Here is an 18,670-nt window from a genome sequence, read left to right as displayed (position 1 = left end):
TAACCCTGAGTTGTGCCCCCACATCTTTAAAATAAAACTTTTTTAAAAGAGAGCAAATGGGAATCACAGCCGTGTCCACATCTAGAGTGGGCGAGAGGATCACTCGGGTTAGTGCGTGGAAGGTGTTTAGGTCGGGACGGGGCACACAGCGACTGCTCAGCGCGCGGTCGCTGTGTCAGCGGACGGTGATGTTGGCAGATTGAAGTTGCTGTCGTGTTTCTAGGACCCAGAAAATGCTTGTCCTTTCATTACTCTCTTCATCCGACGGTCACAGCTGATGTTGACTGTGTGTCTGGCGTCCTGGCGACTGTGCCAAGGGCTTTAAGTTTGTTTTCTGGCTCTCAGCAGCACAGCAGTTAATTCCCATTTTCTTTTTATCCTTCCACCTCAGCCTTCCAAATAGCTGGTACTACAGGCGCCTGCTACCACACCCGGCTAGTTTTTTGATTTATTGTAGAGTTGAGGTGTCACCAAGTTGCCCAGGCGGGTCTCAAACCCACGGGCTCAGGCAGTCCACTCACCTCAGCCTCCCAAAGCGCAGGATTACAGGCTGAGCCACTGAGCCTGGCTAATTCCCATTGTATGGAGGACACTAAGGCTCAGGGAAGTCAAGTAGCCTGAATTCAGGCACGGTGCATCTGACCCTCAGTTCACGCTTGGCGGGCCCAGTTGTTCCTTGGGTTCGCTTCCAGAGCAGGGCAGATCCAGCGCGTGAAGGGGATGGCGTTAGCCTTAGCCCAGCGAGTGCCGTGGGGCTGGATCTTCTGAGGCCCTTGTATGTGGAGCTGCCCTTCTTCCTTTAGGACTTTCCCACTCCCTTCCCGCCATGCCCAGGTGCCGTCCTGTCCAGAATCTTCCCCATCTCTGTGTGCGAGTGACCCCAAAGGGTGGCCTCCCTCCCTGCATCTGCTGCTGTGCGTGTTTCCTGGGTGGACTCGTGTACAGCATGTGCGATGGGAATTTAAGACCAGAGAGAAAATGTACCAAGTGCTGACTTCACAGTTAGAAGGCTTCAGCTGTGGTCTTGCCCCTGCCACTAATATAGCATGTGACCCCAGGACTCATCTGCCCTGGACCTTGTGTACCTTACCTAAGAATACATAAGAATAGAACTAGGAGATGTTTTAAGAGCCTGTCCCGCTGTGCAGTTTTTTTTATTGTTATTTCATACATTTACTAGTCTGCTATTTTGATTATAAATTCTTTGAGGGCAAAGATAATTTCTTGTACCTTTCCCTATATGCAAATAATTTGATGTTCTTACTGTAAAAATATTGCAGGGTCATGGTAGAAGTTTTAGAGAATAAGACATGCGTACGTATACGTGATAGATGTGTATGTATTTGTGTTTATCAGTATGTGTGTATGGATGTGGATGTGTATACAGTCTTGTGCAGCATAATGACGTTTGGGCACTGGAAGACCAAAGACCGTGCATGTGGCAGTGGTCCCAGAGGTTGTAGTGGATCCGAAACATTCCTGTCTCCCCGAGGCCTGGCCATTGCTGCATTGTAGGTCAAGACGGCTCTTGTACTTGTGCTGCCCGTCCTGTAAAGCGCAGACACCTTTTTCTTGCACAGGACGTAGCGCTTGGTGGTTATAAACGACTGTGCTGCTGGTTTATGGATTTACTTTGCTGTCCTTTCTGTGTCCCAGTGTGTTCCTTTTGCTTACTTACAAAAAAGAGTTAACTGTAAAGCAACCTCAGGCAGGCCCTTCAGGACGTGTTCCAGAAGAAGGCCTTGTTGTCCTAGGAGTGACTGCTCCATGCATGCCACTGCCCTGAAGACCTTCCGGTGGACCAGGACAGGGAGATGAAGAGAGTGATATTGATCATCCTGGCCCTGTGGGGGCCTAACCTCCTGTGTGTGTTTATGTTTTTGTTCTCAACACAATAGCTTAAAAAGTAAAACATACATAGCAAATTTTAAAATAGAAAAAGCTTACAACGGGAACAGTAGCAGCATCTTCTTCACAGGGTAATTGTGAAGATTAAAGTATATACTAAAGCTTAATGTAAAGCTCTGAAAACTATGTTGGCTCATGTCAAGCATTCAGGAAAAGAGAGCTGCTCTGGTTTTTGTCAGTACTCTCCTAAATCTTGAGTAAGCAGACAGATAATGCCATAAGTTATTTTACCTTGTTTCCATCAGTGAGGGTTTGGGTTGTTTCAATGTTATTTTTTGCTGCTACAAACTCCATGATAATTGCCTTTGTGTATTTTTGTGCCCTGTTTGTTACAGTATAAATATAGCAACTGATGAGGTAAAGTATATATACATGGTTCCGATATATACTATCAGATCGCCATCTGAAAAAGGATTCTGATGAACAGTCCCACCAGTGGCTGTCATCCTGCTGCCCATCCCTCACAGGGGCTGACACGGGCACGCTTCCTACCGTGTACTGCCCAGGGTATGTTTGTCGCTAGTCCATTGTTCATTAAACAAGTGATGTGGAACCTTCAGAACCCTGAATACTATCAGGAGCGTTTCATGGGTGGCCTGTCTGCCCCTTGCTGTCCTCTTCACACTAAGGGGTGTCTTGGGTGGGCTGCAATGACTTGTCCCGGCAGGTGTCACTGACGTTCGATGACGTGGCCGTGCTCTTCACTCGGGATGAGTGGAGGAAGCTGCATCCTTCTCAGAGGACCTTGTACCGGGAGGTGATGCTGGAGAACTACAGGAACCTGGTCTCGCTGGGTAAGGGGGCTCCCCGGGACACGGGGCTCAGAGATGGGGTCCACACGGGGGCACCAAGACACTTCAGCTGAGCTCGAGGATCACACAGATTGGGTCTCTCTCAGTCAGCATGAAAAGCCCACTCTTCCCCCTTCCAGGCACGGGCTTGCTGTGTGTGAGGGTGGGGGTGTCTGATAGCCGCCCCCTCTGTGTGATGCACGTGACAGGGTCTTGCGTGACTGGGCGATGCTCCCCCCTCGTCCCAGGCTCGCGGGCTCATCTCGCACCAGGGCTTCGTTCGGCCTCCGAACTTACCACTTGCCCTTCTCACTCGTCTGTTCCAGGGGTCAGCAAACTCTTTATGAAGACAGGGCAGCAAATAGTTCAGGCTCTGTGGGCCACATAAGGGTCTGGCACACGGTTCTTTCCTTTTCCTGCCGTTGCTTGCACAAGACCCTGCATAAGTAGACAGGTTCTGGATCTGGCCCGCACCTGTGGGTTGCTAGCCACTATTGTCTCTGAGAGGAGTTGGAGAGAGTTTTCTCATTTTAAACAGGCTACCTGGTCCATAGTCCCTTCCTTTTTTTTTTTTTTTTTGTGTTGGAATCTTGGTCTGTCACCCAGGCTGGATGGAGTACAGTGGCACATTCATAGCCACCGCAGCCCCCAGCTGGGCCCAAGTGATCCTTCTGCCTCAGGCTTCCAAGTGGCTGGAGCTACAGGTGCGTGCTACCACTCCTGGCTTATTTTTTGATTTATTGTAGAGACAAGGTCTCACCAAGTTGCCCAGGCTGGTCTCGAACCCCTAAACTCAGTCAGTCTGTACATGTGACCATCCTCTTATACAGAAACTGATGGAACCCTCCTAATCACCAGGGCTGCACGCTTACCATGTTCCCCTAACATACAGTGAATTATACCAGAGTCTCGTCCTGCAAGTCACCTGCCTTCTCCTGAACGTGTCTCCTTCCTTACTCATGGGGCACATGCCAAGCACCCACAGAAGCTTTGTACCATCCTGAGAATTGGACGCTTAAATCTGGGATACCTCTTGTCGAAACAAAGCCTGGGTTTTTTGTGTTGTCTAGGAGCAGGGTTCCTGTTTACCACGCCCAGAGTGATCTCCCTGTTGCAGCGAGGAGAAGATCCCTGGAAGGTGGGGAAGGAAGGTTCGGGCGGCTCCTCACTGGGTGAGTGGGACCCATGTGAGTGGAGGTGTCCCATGGGATGGTTTGCAGGCGAGGTACCAGGGGAACACTCAAGTAGAGGTCATCAGTGGGCAGGTTTGTGGGGTGGTAGGGCAGGGACTCAAAGGACAATCAGGGAGCATTGCATGCTGGAGGCTTTTGAAGGCTTGGCTGAGCAGTGAGGGAGCCCAGGGGACGGAACCCTTGGAGACCAAGCCTCAGGAGGAGGAGTCTGTGACCAACCCTGAGAGAAGACAGAGAAGAACGGGCGAGGCGCTGTCAAGCAGTGGGGACTGAGGGCTATCGGTGGGTCGCATTGCTTGAGTGGCTTTCCTCCAGTCCACCACGGCCCAGTCTCCGTTGTGGTGTTCAGAGACCCATGTGGTCCAGCCCCGGCTCCCTCTTCTCCGCCTTCCTCTGAGGACTGATGCCCCGAGCTGCCCTGCTGCTTGTCAGGGAAGCCAACCAGACCCCCCTCAGGGTGTCTGCACTTGTTTTTCTCTTCTGGGACTATTCTTTTTGACAGCCACATGCCCTAGTGACTCACGTATTGGTGTTCCACAGGCTCTTGCTCAGATGGGCACAGCTCACCTGAAGCATAGCCTCCATCCCCCTCATCAGGTCTTGTTTCCCCTCCTGGTGCCTGTCATCGCTTCATGGTTCCTACTTATTCCATATCTGTCTCTTCCCGGGCATCGCCAGCTCCCGTCTGTGGTGTTGCCGGTTGTAGTCATTCCCATTTCCCCCATACCTAAAACCTGGCCAGAGTAGGCTTCCGGCTACATGATGGATGCGTGAATGACTTGGAGCACGTTAGTGATAGCAGACAGGAAGAACCGACCCTGTTTCAGAGAGATCTGGGAGACAAAAGCTGCAGACTTGGATTCGATACGGAAGATGAAGGAGACGGAGTTGCTTGGTTTCTGGCTTGTGTTTCAGAGAATAACACTGGGAGATCAGATTTGTGGGATTGTATAAACTTGTTTTACTTTGGGAGGAATTTTACTTTTTCTTTTTAGAAAAAGTGTTTATTTTGAGATCATTATAGATTGACATGCTGTTGTAAGAAGTAATACAGAGAGATTCCATGTCCCTTATAGTCAGTCTTAAAATGACAGTGTACTATCACAACCAAGATATTGACATTGATGCAGAGAGGACACCAAAGAATCCCTTCCGTCGCCACAAGGACCCCACCTGTCACCATTTTGAGACATACTCACTTCCTTCTTGTTCACCACCCCTGTTCTCTTCTTCCCCTTTTCCTTAATTCCTGGTAACCACAATGTGATTTCCATTTCTGTTATTTTGTCGTTTCAAGAGTGTTATATATGTGGAATGACACTGTTATATAACCTTTTTTTTTTTTTTTTGAGCTGGAGTCTCACTCTGTCACCCAGACTGTAGTGCAGTGGCCGCTCCCAGCCACCGCAGCCTCGACCTGCTGGGCTCCAGCGATCCTTCTGAGTAGCCGGAATTACAGGCGTGCGCTACCACGCCCGGCTAATTTTTTGATTTATTGAACAGATGAGGTCTTGCTGCCCAGGCGAATCTTGAGCCCACGGGCTCAGGCAATCCATTCACCTCAGCCTCCCAAAGGTGCGGGATTACAGGCTGAGCCACTGAGCCCTGCTAGTTTGTATTTCTATGTGATCAGTGCTCAGGAGTGCAATTGCTGAGTCATATGGTAGTTGTATGTTTAGTTTTTGAAGACACAGCCAAATTGTTTCCCAGAATGCCTGTACCATTTTACATTCTACCAGCAACGTATAAAGGATCCAGTTCTTGCCAACATTTTGTCTTTTTATTTTAACCATTCTGATGGGTATGTGGTGAAATACATTGTGATTTCAGTTTGCATTTTTCTTTTTTTTTTCTTTTCTTTTTTATTTTTCTGGGTCAGAGTCTCGCTCTGTCCCCTAGACTGGAGTGCAGTGGCACACTCACAGCCACCGCAGACTTGGTCTGCTGGGCTCAGGTGATCCTTCTGCCTCAGCCTTCCAAGTAGCTAGAATCACAGGCATGTGCCACCACGCCCAGCTAATTTTTTGATTTATTGTAGAGACAAGGTCTCGCCATGTTGCTCAGGCTGGTCTTGAACCTCTGAGCTCAGGCCATCCTCTTGCCTCAGCCTCCCAAAGTGCTGGGATTACAGACTACAAACTACTATGCCTAGCCAGTTTGCATGTTTTGAACACCTATGATGTTAAACATGTTTCATGTATTTGCCATCTGTGTATCTTATTTGGCAAAATGTTTGTGTCTTGTTTCTATTTTATTTTTTATTTTTTTGAATCGGAGTCTCACTCTGTTGCCCAGGCTGGACGTGTAGTGGCATGCTCACCACCACCGCAGCCTCCACCTGCTGGGCTCAGGTGATCCTTCCGCCTTAGCCTTTGAAGTAGCTGGAACTACAAGTGCACACCACCATGGACAGCTACTTATTTATTTATTTATTGTAGAGATGAGATTTTGCCAGTTGCCCAGGCTGGTCTTGAACTCGTGGGTTCAGGCAATCCTTTCACCTTGGTCGCCCAAAGTGCTGGGATTATAGGCATGAGCTACTGCACCCAGCTTTTCTATTTTCAAATTGAATTATTTTCTGTATTGTTGCATTTTAAGAGGTCTTTATGTATTCTGGGTAGCGGTCGTTTGTCAGATATGTGGTCACAAATATTTTCTTCTAGTCTGTTGTTTATCTTTTTATCCTCTTAACTGGTTCTTTTATAGAACAAAAGTTTCCATTTTGATGAGGTCTAATTTCTCAGTATGTTCTTATGTGGATTGTCCTTTTGGTGTCAAGTGTAAAAACTTTGCCCATCCTTAGATTTTGAAGACTTTCTTCTGTGTTTTTGTTAAAAAAAAAAAAAAAAGTGCTATAGTTTTACATTTTCCGCTTATGTTCATGACCCTGTTGAGTTAATTTTTATATTAGATGTGGGGTTAGGTTAGGGTTCACTTTTTTTTTGACTTATGAATGTTTAGTTGTTCCAGCATTATTTGTTGAATAAGCTATCCTTTTTCTACTGAATACCTTTGTTCTTTTGCCGGAAATCGATTGTACGTGTATATATATTTTTGGTCTGTTTCTGGGTTTTCAGTTCTGTTCTATTCATCTATGTCTGTTCCTCTGCCAACTCCACACAGTGTTTATTACTGCAGCTGCACTTAGGCCTTAATGTTGGGTAGAGTGATTACTTGTAATTTATTCTTCTTTTTCAGAATTATTTTAGATATTTTATCCTTTGCTTTTCCGTATAAAGAACAATCTTATCTATAGCTACAAAAAAATTGTACTGTGATTTTGGTAGAAATTGCAGTAAACCTGTATATCAGTTTGGTGACAACTGGGATCTTTTCTATGCTGAATCTTCTAACCTGTGGACACAGTATGTCTTTCTATTTATTTAGCTTTTTTATTTTCTTTCTTCAGTGTTTTGTAGTTTTCTTCATGTGAGTCCTGTACATATTTTGTTAGACTTACAGCCAAGTATTTTCGAGCAATTATAAATGGTATTATAGTTTTAATTTCAACATCTGCATGTTCATTGTTAGTATATTGAAATATTATTGATTTTCATATGCTTATTTTGTATCCTGTGACCTTCCTTCTTTCTTTTTTAGATTGGAAAATATAGTTTATTTAGAAAGTAAATTAAAGAGAGAAAGAGGAGATTTTTCCTCCCCAAGGTAGGGGAGAGAAGTGACTTCCTATCTAGGTGATGTTTTGTAGATTGTTTAGGACTGTCTGTGTACTGTCACCTACAAATAGGGCAGTTTATTTCTGTTTTATTTCCTTTTGCTGGCCATATTGCACCGACTAAACTTTGCAGTACTCTACTGAATAAGAGTGGCAAGAGCAGATGTTCTCGCCTTGTCTTCGGGGAAAGCATTCAGTCTTTCACCCTGGAGTGTGAGGAGGGGGGACCCAAAACACAGAATCATCTTTTGGAGGGCAGGTCCCTTGTAGTACAGTCTCCTTTCACCAGGTGAGCATTCCAGGAACCCACTGGCATCTGTGTACTAGCTAGCATTGTTGTGAGAAGCTGTGTTATAGAAGAAGTGTCTCAGCCAGGTGTGGTGGCTTATGCCTCTAATTCCAGCACTTTAGGAGGCTGGGTGAGAGGTTTGCCTAAGCCCATGGGTTTGAGACCAGCTTAGGAAACTTGGTGAGATCTCATCTCTACAATAAAGTAAAATAAAAATTAGCTTGTAGTCTCAGCTGCTTGGAATGCTGAAGTGCAAGGACCGTCCGAGCCCAGCAGGTCAAGGCTGTGTTGGCCGTGAGCGTGCCGCTGCAACTCCAGCCTAGATGACAGAATGAGACTCTGACTCAATACAAAAGAAAAGAGTAAAAAGAAGCATCTCACGTTGTGGCAAGCAGGTGACTGGTTCTTCCATGTGACAAAGCACCTGCCCACACTGCGCTGAGTGTTCAGCGGCTTTTGACCCAAAACAGCATGACCCCGTGCCACACTCTCCCTGGTCGCCCGACTTCACCCCAAGTGACTTAGTTTTGTTTCCCTGGATGAAAAAAGTCCTCAAAGGGAAACGTTTTGCTGATGTGGAAGAAGAGAAGCAAAAGATGGCAGAAGCAAGAAAAGGCATCAGAATTAATGAGTTTAAAAACTGTTTTGAGCAGTGGAAAAGCGTCACTAGGTGTGTTACATCAAGCAGAGAGTACTTTGAAGGTGACTGAAGTTTAAACACGTAAGAATAAATGCACAATTTTTTATAAATAAATTTCGTTTTCATGGGTTCCCCTTCGTGTAACATTAACTATAGGTTTTTGAGCCAGGCTCGGTGGCTCAGCCTGGAATCCCACGCTTTGGGAGGCTGAGGTGAGTGCATTGCCTGAGCCCGCGGGCTCAAGACCCACCTAGGCAACTCGGTGAGACCTCATCTCTACAATAAATAAAAAAAATTAACCGAGTGTGGTAGCGTCTGCCTGTAGTTCCGGCTACTTGGAAAGCTGAGACAGAAGGATTGCCAGAACCCAGCAGGTTGAAGCTGCAGTGGCCAGGAGCAGCCACTGCGCTCCAGTCTGGATGACAGAGTGAGACTCCAACTCAAAAAACCCCCCCAAAAAACAAAAAAACTATAGGTTTTTGGAGATGATCTTTATCAATTTGAGGAAGCTCCCCTCGATTTCTGTTTTTTGGGAATTTATCATGAATGGGTGTTATATTTTGTCATTGTTTTTTAGACATTGATAGAATCATACAGGTTTTTTTCTTGTTAATATTATTGATTGCATTGATTGATTTTCAGATATTGGACCAACTTTACAACACTGTAATAAACATACTTTATCATTATGTGTGTGTGTATATTTTTTTTTTTATTTTTGTTTTAGCTAGAATTGCACTCCTTTGCCCTGGCTGGAGTGCAGTGGCACACTCACAGCCCCCCCAGCATCAACCTGCTGGGGTCCAGTGATCCTTCCGCCTCAGCCTTCCAAGTAGCCTGAACTACAGGCTTGTGCTACCACACCCAGCTAATTTTTTATTTATTGTAAAGATGAGATCTCACCAAGTTGCCTGGGCTGGTCTCGAACCCACGGGCTCAGGCAATCCACTTGTCTCAGCCTCCCAAAGTGCTGGGATTTATAGGCTGAGCCACTGAGCCCAGCTCTTTTTATATATTATTAAATTCTATTTGCTAATATTTTAAGTATCTTTATATTCGTGAGAGGTATTGGCCTGTAAATTTCTTTTTTTAATACTGTCTTTGTCATATCAGGCTAATACTAACTTTTTTTTTCTTTTTTGAGTTGGAGTCTTACTCTGTTGCCCAGGCTGAAGTGCAGTGGCATGCTCACTGCCACTGCCGCCTCTACCTGCTGGGCTCATATGATCCTTCCGCCTCAGCCTTCCAAGTAGCTGGAACTACAGGCACGCGCTAACACATCTGGCTAATTTTTTTATGTATTGTAGAAATGAGGTCATACCAAGTTGCCTAGGCTGGTCTCGAACCTGTGGGCTCATGCAGTTCTTTCACCTCGACTTCCCAAAGTGCTGGAATTATAGGCGTGAGCCACGGTGCCCAGCCAATTTTAGCTTCTTAAAATGAATTGGAAAATGTTTCCTATCCTGATATACATGTGACAGAGAGTTTCACTTGTACCAATGTAAATTACAGATGCATTCAAATTACAAAATTTAATGCTGGGTACACTGACTCATGCCTGTAATTCCAGCATTTTGAGAGGCCAAGGCAGGAGGATCTCTTGAGGCCAGGAATTTGAGACCAGCCTGGACAATATAACAAGAGACTGTTTCTACTAAATAAATAGATAGGACTTGAAACAATGAATAGTCTAATAGCTATGAACACTTCTGAGTTTCCAGACTACAATTTCCACATACCTTTTTCCATTGCAAGAAACCAAGGCTCCTTGGAGAAATGACTGATTCTAATTCTGGGAAAGCACTTTGGGAGTCGGAGGCGAGTGGATTGCCTGAGCCTGCGGGTTCAAGACCAGCCTGGGCAATTGGCGAGACCTTGTTTCTACAATTAAAAAAAAATTAGCCTGGCACGGTAGCGCACACCTGTAGTTCCAGCTACTTGGAAGGCTGAGGTGGAAGGTTCACTGGAGTCCAGCAGGTCGATGCTGGGGTGGCCGTGAGAGTGTGTGTGCCACTGCACTCCAACCTGGGTGACAGTGTGAGACTCCAATTAAAAAAAAAAAAAGAGTGGATCATGTCAGGACCATTTCGAAAGGCCTCAAATTAACCCATAGGTCGGACAGTTTGAGCATGAAAAAGAGTAATACATGCAGTGGATTTTTTTTTCTTTTTTTTTTTTTGAGTCAGAGTCTCACTCTGTCGCGCAGACTGCAGTGCAGTGGCCACTCCCAACCACCGCAGCCTCGACCAGCTGGGCTCCGGCGATCCTTCCACTTCAGCCTTCCGAGTAGCTGGAACTACAGGCACGCACTACCACGCATGGCTAATTTTTTGATTTATTGTAGAGATGAGGTCTCACCATGTTGCCCAGGTGGGCCTCGAACCCACGGGCTCAGGCAATCCACTCACCTCAGCCTCCCAAGGCGCAGGATTACCAGCTGAGCCACCGAGTCTGGCTGGAAAGTTATTTTTATTAGAATAATTTCAACTAATAAATATAAAACATGATAGAATTAGAGTATCACTATTTTGTGACTCCTACGTAGGATAATGGATAAGGTATCCTACTCCTAAGTAGGATAATGGTCAGTGATCATCAATAGTTGTTAAAATCATTAGGTAAAAAGCTGATGGGAGAGCTTTATCAGCTGTATCAGGCAGAGAAACCTTAATTTATCACTTTCAACAATATAAACATAAACAGCCAGATACTATTGCTTCTGGTTATAATGTAGGAACTGAAGTTGGATCTGATCAGTCTTCTAGTTCCATGTGTTATTTTACAGAAAACACAAGAGGTAGAAGAACATGTTGAATCAACTCCAGGTGTGCAATCAGTGATATTCGGCTTACTTGGAATTCTATAGGCCAAATGACCATCACTTCAATAGATTAAATTGTAAGGGATATACCAACTAAATGGAGGGGGTGAGCCTTGTTGACTTCCTAATTAAAAACAACTATGAGACAATTGGGGACATTTGAACACTGCTTGTGTGTAAAATGCTATTAGAGAATAGGCTCATTTCATTGTCTGTGATAAGAACAGGTTGATGGGGCCTCTTATCTGAATGGAATGTCTTGGTGCGTTTTGTTAATACTTTGTAACCTTTGACACTTTTGTAATTTAGCATATAAAATGAGTGTCCTTGGCACTGTTCCTTTGAGACTTTTGAGGTTATCTTTTTTCCCCTTCAAAATTCTTGAGGGGATTCTTGAGGATTTTTAAATCAGTACGCATAAAGGGTATTGGTCTGTAGTTTTCTTTTTTTGTTTTTGTCTGACTTTGTTATCAGGGCAATGCTGATCTCATAGAATGAATTAGGAAATGTTCCTTCCTCTTCATTTTTTGGAAGAGTTTAAGAAGGATTTGTCTTCTCTATTGTTTGGTAGAATTCACCATTGAAACCGTCTGGTACAGGGCTTTTCTTTGTTGGGAGGTTTTTGATGATTGATTCAGTCTCCTTACTTGTTATATGTCTATTCAGATCATGATTTACTTTTCATGATTCACACTTGGCAGGTTTTGTGATTCTAAGAATTTGTTCTTCTCATCTGTGCTGTTCAATTTGTTGTCATACAGTTGCTCATGGAACTTTCTGTAATCCTTTTTCTTTCTTTTTTTTTTTTGAGTTGGAGTCTCACTCTGTCGCCCAGACTGGAGTGCAGTGGCCGCTCCAAGTAGCTGGAATTACAGGCATGTGCTACCACGTCCGGCTGATTTTTTGATTTATTGTAGAGATGAGGTCTTGCTGCCCAGGCGGTCCGGCTGATTTTTTGATTTATTGTAGAGATGAGGTCTTGCTGCCCAGGCGGGTCTCGAATCCTTTTTATTTCTGTAATATCTATAGTAATGTCCTCACTTTCATTTCCGATTTTAGTAAATTAATCTTCTCTCTTTTTTCTTGTCTCACTAAAGTTTTGGTAATTTTTTGGATATTTTCAAAGAACCAGTTTTGGTTTTATTTGTTTTTTTCTATTTTTTAAAAAATTCTCAGTTTGTCTCCAATCCTGTGTTTATTATTTCATTCCTTTTGCCAGCTTTGCATTTAGTTTGTTGCCCTTTTTCTACTTCCTTAACTTATAAATTTATGCTTTTTATTGCATCTATGCATTTTCCTCCTAGCACTGCTTTCACAGTACCCCATACATTTAGGTAAGTTGTGTTTTTATTTGCATTCATCAGTTTTTTCTGATTTCCCTAGTGATTCCAACTCATTGGTTGTCTTAAGAGCATGTTGTTTAATTTACACTTGTGAATTTTTCAGTTTTATTTTTGTTACTGATTTCCATCCAACTTCATCTCATTGTAGTGAAGTTGTAGTGAAGTTCAGAGAAGATATGTATCAGAGAAGATGCTTTGTATGACATTTATATTTTTAAGACTATTGAGACTTGTTTTGTGACCTAAAATACGGTGTGTTCTGGAGTATTTCCCATTGAGAAGAGTGTGTATTCTGTTGGTGAGTAGCATGTTCTGTACGTGTGTGTTAGATCTATTTGGCTTACTGTGTTCAAGTCCTCTATTTCTTTTCTTATCTTCTGGCTGATTGTTCTGTTCATTATTAAAAGTGGAGTATTGCCATCTCCACCTATTATTGTAGAACTGTATTTCTTTTTTCAAATTTGTCCTTTTTTTCCAAATATTGTGAGAGCGTGTTATTCCATATGTAGATGTTTATAATCATAATATCTGCTTGCTAAATTGAGACTTTTATTAATATATAATATCCTTATTTGTCTAACTTGTCTTAAAATCTTTTTTGTCTGATACAAATATAGCCACTCCAATTTTCTTTCTTTCTTTTTTTTTTTTTGAGTTGGGGTCTCACTCTGTCACCCAGGCATCCACTTTTCTTTTGGTTACTATTTCCATGGAATATCTTTCTGTCTTTTTACCTTCAACCTGTTTGTGTCTTTGGATCTAAAGTGAGTCTCTTATAGTGAGCAGATAGTTGGGTCATATTTTATTTTTTCTATCCTACCAGTCTTTCTTTTGATTGGAAAGTTTTATCTATTTACATTTAAAGTAACTGTTGATATGGAAGGACCTACTTATGGTCTTTTGCTATTTTCTGTGTGCCTTAATATCTTTTTTTCCCTTGATTTCTTCCATTACTGACTCCTTTTATGTTTAGCTGATTTTCTTTTTTTTTTTTAGTCAGAGTCTCACTCTGTCGCCCAAGCTGAAATGCAGTGGCACACTCACAGCCACACCAGCATCCACCTCCTGGGCTCAGGCTATCCTTCTGCCTCAGCTTTCCAAGTAGCCAGAACTACAGGTGCGTGCTACCATGCCTGGATAATTTTTTGACTTATTGTAGAGCTGAGGTCTCACCATGTTGCCCAGGCTGGTCTCATCTGTGCCAGTGGTTCTCCACCAGGGGTAATTTTGTCATTTGTCAATGTCTTGAAGTATTTTTGCTTGTTACAACCTTGGAGGGAGGAGTTTTGAGGGAAAATGATACTGACATCTAGTGGCTGGAGGCCAGGTATGCTGCCACTCTGCAGTAGACATGGCAACCCAAACTAAGAGTGACCTGGCTTCCAGTATCAGCTGAGGTTGAGAAAACCTGATCTATATCCTGCCTTCATGCATTGACATTTTTACAATGTTCAATCGTTCTATCTAAGAATAGGAGAGATTATCCTTTGTTCAGGTACACTTTAATGTTATTCAAGGCTGTTAATAAAATTTTTGTCATATCATTTTTCATATTGCATGTGCATTCATTTTACTAATTCTTTGTTGGTGTAAATGATGGTTATTGATTTTACTGTGTTAATTTCATATCCTATTGCTGCACTCAATAAGTTTTATCACTGATTCACTAGGATATTTTAGATATAGTATTATATTATCATTAAATAGAGGTAGTTTTACTTTACCCCTTCTGTCTCTAATTGATTTCTCTTTTCTGATTGGATTGACTAATACCTCTAATACAGTGTTGAATAGTAGGGATAATAATGGGCGTCCTGGCCTTGTGCTTGATCATAGCGTAATGGCCTTTAGTGCTTCTTCATTTAATAAGATACTCATTTTAGGACTAAAATATATGTACTCTAACATGTTGAGTAAGTATCCCTCAATTCCATTTTCCTTGAGTGTTTTTATTATCAGTGGTGCCGAATTTTGCTGAATTTTCTCTCAGCATCTCTAGACATATATTATTTTCTTTTAAAATTAAGTTCTAAACCGGGCTCGGTGGCTCAGCCTGTAATCCCAGCACTTTGGTAGGCTGAGGTGAGTGGATTGCCTAAGCCCGCAGGTTCGAGACCCGCCTGGGCAACTTGGCGAGACCTCATCTCCACAATAAATCAAAAAATTAGCCGGGCGTGGTAGCGCGCGCCTGTAGTTCCAGCTACTTGTAAGGCTGAGGCAGAAGGATCGCCGGAGCCCAGCAGGTTGAGGCTGCGGTGGCCGGGAGCGGCCACTGCACTCCAGCCTGGGTGACAAAGTGAGACTCCCACTCAAAAAAAACAAAACAAAACAAAAAATAAGTTCTATGTGATGAAGGAAGTAGGTTGTTGGAACTCAAAGTCAGGAGAAGGGCACCCTCTTCAGGTCCCCTCCAACTGTGGGAGCTTTTCTGTCCTCTCAACAAATCCTGCTTTCTCATTAAAAAAAACCAAAACCAGGCCAGGCTCAGTGGCTCAGCCTGTAACCCCAGCACTTTGGGAGGCCAAGGTGAGTGGATTGCCTGAGTCTGTGGGTTCGAGACTCGCCTGGGCAACTTGACGAGACCTCATCTCTACAATAAATCAAAAATTAGCCAGGCGTGGTAGCGCGCGCCTGTAGTTCCAGCTACTTGGAAGACTGAGGCGGAAGGATCGCCGGAGCCCAGCAGGTCGAGGCTGCAGTGGCCGGGAGCGGCCACTGCACTCCAGTCTGGGTGACAGAGTGAGACTCCAACTCAAAAAAAACCCAAAAAACCAAAAACAAAAATAAATTCAGGAGAAGATTCACAGAGGAGTTAACACTTGAACTGAGTCTGAAAGCTACGAAGGAATTTGGCATGTGGTAAAGGGAGGGAAGACATTCAGGATCACAAACAATTACAGAAATAAGGTAATTTATGAGTCCAACATAGGCTTTGGATACTAAACTGCATTGCTAACTGAATACTCCATCTCTGCTTCTATAATCCCTTTTCTCCAGTCTTCATTCTCTTGGTTACTCGTAGACACTTGCCCTCCTTAAATGAGCTTGCCTTATTCTTTTGTTCACTCTAGTAGTTAAGCTAGGTCCATTATTATTTTATAAAGTGTGTTTTTTTAAAATGTTTCCTCCTGCTCTAATGTCTTTCAGCCATTACTGAGATATCATTAATCTTTATTCCATATACACATTTAGTCTCAGATGATCACATGACTCCTTGATAATTGCTTTCCTTTTGTCTGTCTGTTTTTCAGGATGTAAAAACAGTCCTAAAACCACAAAGTCATCTCAAACTCAAGATTCATTTCAGGGACTGATGAGGAAAAGACTCAAAAGGAATGAAACCTGGGACTGTGTATTACAAAAATCCTGCATCTATGAAGACAAATTAAAGAAACAACAGGACAGAAATGGAAGTTTACAAGTAATTTCTGTTACCCATAAGAAAGTTCTCACTATAGACAAAAACCATAAAAATACTGAATTTGGCCAAAACTTCAACCTGAAATCAGTTTTCCTTAAGCAACAGAGATTTGCTAGAGAAAAAACACTGTCCAAATATGAAGTACAAAGAAATAGCTTCAAGCAGAATTCAAATTTACTTAATCAACCAAAAGTCAAGACAGCTGAGAAACGTTATAAATGTAATACATGTGAAAAAGCCTTCATTCACAATTCATCTCTTCGTAAACATCAGAAAAACCACACTGGAGAGAGATTATTTAAGTGTAAAGAATGCCTAAAAGCCTTCAGTCAAAGTTCTGCTCTTATTCAACATCAAAGAATTCATACTGGAGAGAAACCCTATATATGTAAAGAGTGTGGAAAAGCCTTCAGCCATAGTGCATCCCTTTGTAAGCACTTAAGAACCCATACTGTGGAGAAATCCTACAGATGTAAAGAATGTGGTAAATCCTTCAGCAGAAGGTCTGGCCTTTTTATACATCAAAAAATTCATGCTCGAGAAAATCCTCATAAATATAATCCAGGTAGGAAGGCATCCAGCTGTAGCACATCTCTTTCTGGATGTCAGAGACTTCATTCCAGAAAGAAGTCCTACTTGTGTAATGAATGTGGCAACACCTTTAAGTCTAGCTCATCCCTTCGTTATCATCAGAGAATTCACACCGGGGAGAAACCTTTCAAATGTAGTGAATGTGGGAGAGCCTTCAGTCAGAGTGCGTCTCTTATTCAGCATGAAAGAATTCACACTGGAGAAAAGCCCTATAGATGTAATGAGTGCGGCAAAGGCTTCACTTCTATTTCACGACTTAATAGACATCGAATAATTCATACTGGAGAGAAGTTGTATAATTGTAACGAATGTGGCAAAGCCTTAAGTTCTCACTCTACACTTATTATTCATGAGAGGATTCATACTGGAGAGAAACCATGTAAATGTAAAGTGTGTGGGAAAGCCTTCAGACAGAGTTCGGCTCTCATTCAGCATCAGAGAATGCATACTGGAGAAAGACCCTACAAATGTAATGAGTGTGGGAAAACATTCAGATGTAACTCATCCCTTAGTAATCATCAGAGAATTCATACTGGAGAGAAACCATATCGATGTCTGGAATGTGGGATATCTTTTGGTCAAAGTGCAGCTCTTATACAGCATCAGAGGATTCATACAGGAGAAAAACCCTTTAAATGTAACACATGTGGAAAAACTTTTCGACAAAGCTCATCACTTATTGCACATCAAAGAATTCACACTGGAGAAAAACCCTATGAATGTAATGCATGTGGGAAACTCTTTAGCCAGAGGTCATCCCTTACTAATCATTGTAAAATTCATATTGAAGAGAACTCCTTGAAAGCAAATCTGCAAGTGTGAAAGCCTTAAAACCGGGGTTCATCAGAGAATGCATCCATGAGGTTGATTTATTAAAATGAATATGAGAGAGCTATTTTAATTTAGTTCTTCTCAGATACTCAATTTTAAGGCAAAACCTTAACTATGAAATCAGTATGGGTGAAGCTTTCACACTTGTCAGTTGCCTTTGAAAAAATCTGGAGTCTCAATTGCAGACATTGATATTGGCCATTTGGAAGGTAAAAGGCAACTTAAAAATATCTGTACAGCATTATATGCTATGTGCAATATGTAAGCATCAGAAAAATCTGGTTGCAAAGGAGCTGGACTTCTCATTAGCAAAATATCAACTATCTAAGCTGCTTCCATATTTATTATAGCTAACATTTTAATAGCACACGAAAGAATTCTAAAAATATACATTTTTAGAGCAAAGGACCAAATAAAATATAAAAACAAACTGTGAACTACCTCTGAGTGTCTGGAATTTACCTTTTCCTGACCTATTGTCAAACTTTGTGCATGGTTTTTATTAAAAAAGAAAAAAAATCTGTTCTCTTCCTTCTTTCTTGTTGTCATTTCCAAACTATACCTAATAGCCTCCCACATTTCCTAGTTTTGTTCTCAGAATTATTTTTCTTTTTTGCCTTGAAGTCATATTTGTTATTATTTTTTTGAGTCAGAGTCTTGCTCTGTCGCCCAGGCTGGCATGAGTGGCATACTCGTAACCACCCCCGCGTAGACCTGCTGGGCTCAGGCGACCCTTCTGCCTCAGCCTTCCAAGTAGCTGGAACTACAGACACGTGCTACCACTCCCAGCTATTTTTTTGATTTACTGTAGAGATGAGCTCTTCCCAAGTTGCCCAAGCTAGTCTTGAACCCCTGGGTTCAGGCAGTCCTCTCACCTCGGCCCCCCAAAGTGTGGGCATTACAGACTTGAACCACCACGCCCAGCCATCATGTTTGTTTGGAAACTATACTTGCTGTGCTAAACAGTAATGCTAGGTAACTTAAATAGACACTGTTTAGGCAATCACTTCAAGATTAAAGCTATTAAAAGGCTGGGCTCGGTGGCTCAGCCTGTAATCCCAGCACTTTGGGAGGCTGAGGCGAGTGGATTACCTGAGCCCACGGGCTCAAGACCCGCCCGGGCAACTTGGCAAGACCTCATCTCTACAATAAATCAAAAATTAGCT

At 42.9% G+C, this 18,670-nt stretch overlaps 1 protein-coding gene across 1 annotated transcript; it reads left to right on the top strand.

The window, feature by feature from the left end:
* The first annotated feature begins 2,543 nt into the window (after positions 1–2,543).
* LOC103262969 (zinc finger protein 354B) lies at positions 2,544–17,641 on the top strand. Its single transcript, XM_021713696.1, has 3 exons — positions 2,544–2,702; positions 3,776–3,871; positions 15,913–17,641. The coding sequence occupies exons 1-3, from the start codon at positions 2,669–2,671 to the stop codon at positions 17,493–17,495; spliced, it is 1,713 nt and encodes a 570-aa protein (XP_021569371.1). The 5' UTR covers positions 2,544–2,668; the 3' UTR covers positions 17,496–17,641.
* The last annotated feature ends 1,029 nt before the right edge of the window (positions 17,642–18,670 follow it).

The sequence above is a fragment of the Carlito syrichta genome, unplaced genomic scaffold, assembly GCF_000164805.1.
Source record: "Carlito syrichta isolate Samal-C Ts95f unplaced genomic scaffold, Tarsius_syrichta-2.0.1 Scaffold304683, whole genome shotgun sequence".
Classification (NCBI taxonomy): Eukaryota; Metazoa; Chordata; class Mammalia; order Primates; family Tarsiidae; genus Carlito; species Carlito syrichta.
This window is presented reverse-complemented; position numbering and strand designations above follow the sequence as displayed.

Bases quoted from the DNA above. Each gene is read 5' to 3' on its own strand.
- LOC103262969 (XM_021713696.1), top strand. From the start codon at position 2,669: ATGCTGGAGAACTACAGGAACCTGGTCTCGCTGG. The intron at 2,703-3,775 runs GTAAGGGGGCTC...GTCTAGGAGCAG, and splicing joins CAGGAACCTGGTCTCGCTGG to GGTTCCTGTTTACCACGCCC. The intron at 3,872-15,912 runs GTGAGTGGGACC...TCTGTTTTTCAG, and splicing joins TTCGGGCGGCTCCTCACTGG to GATGTAAAAACAGTCCTAAA.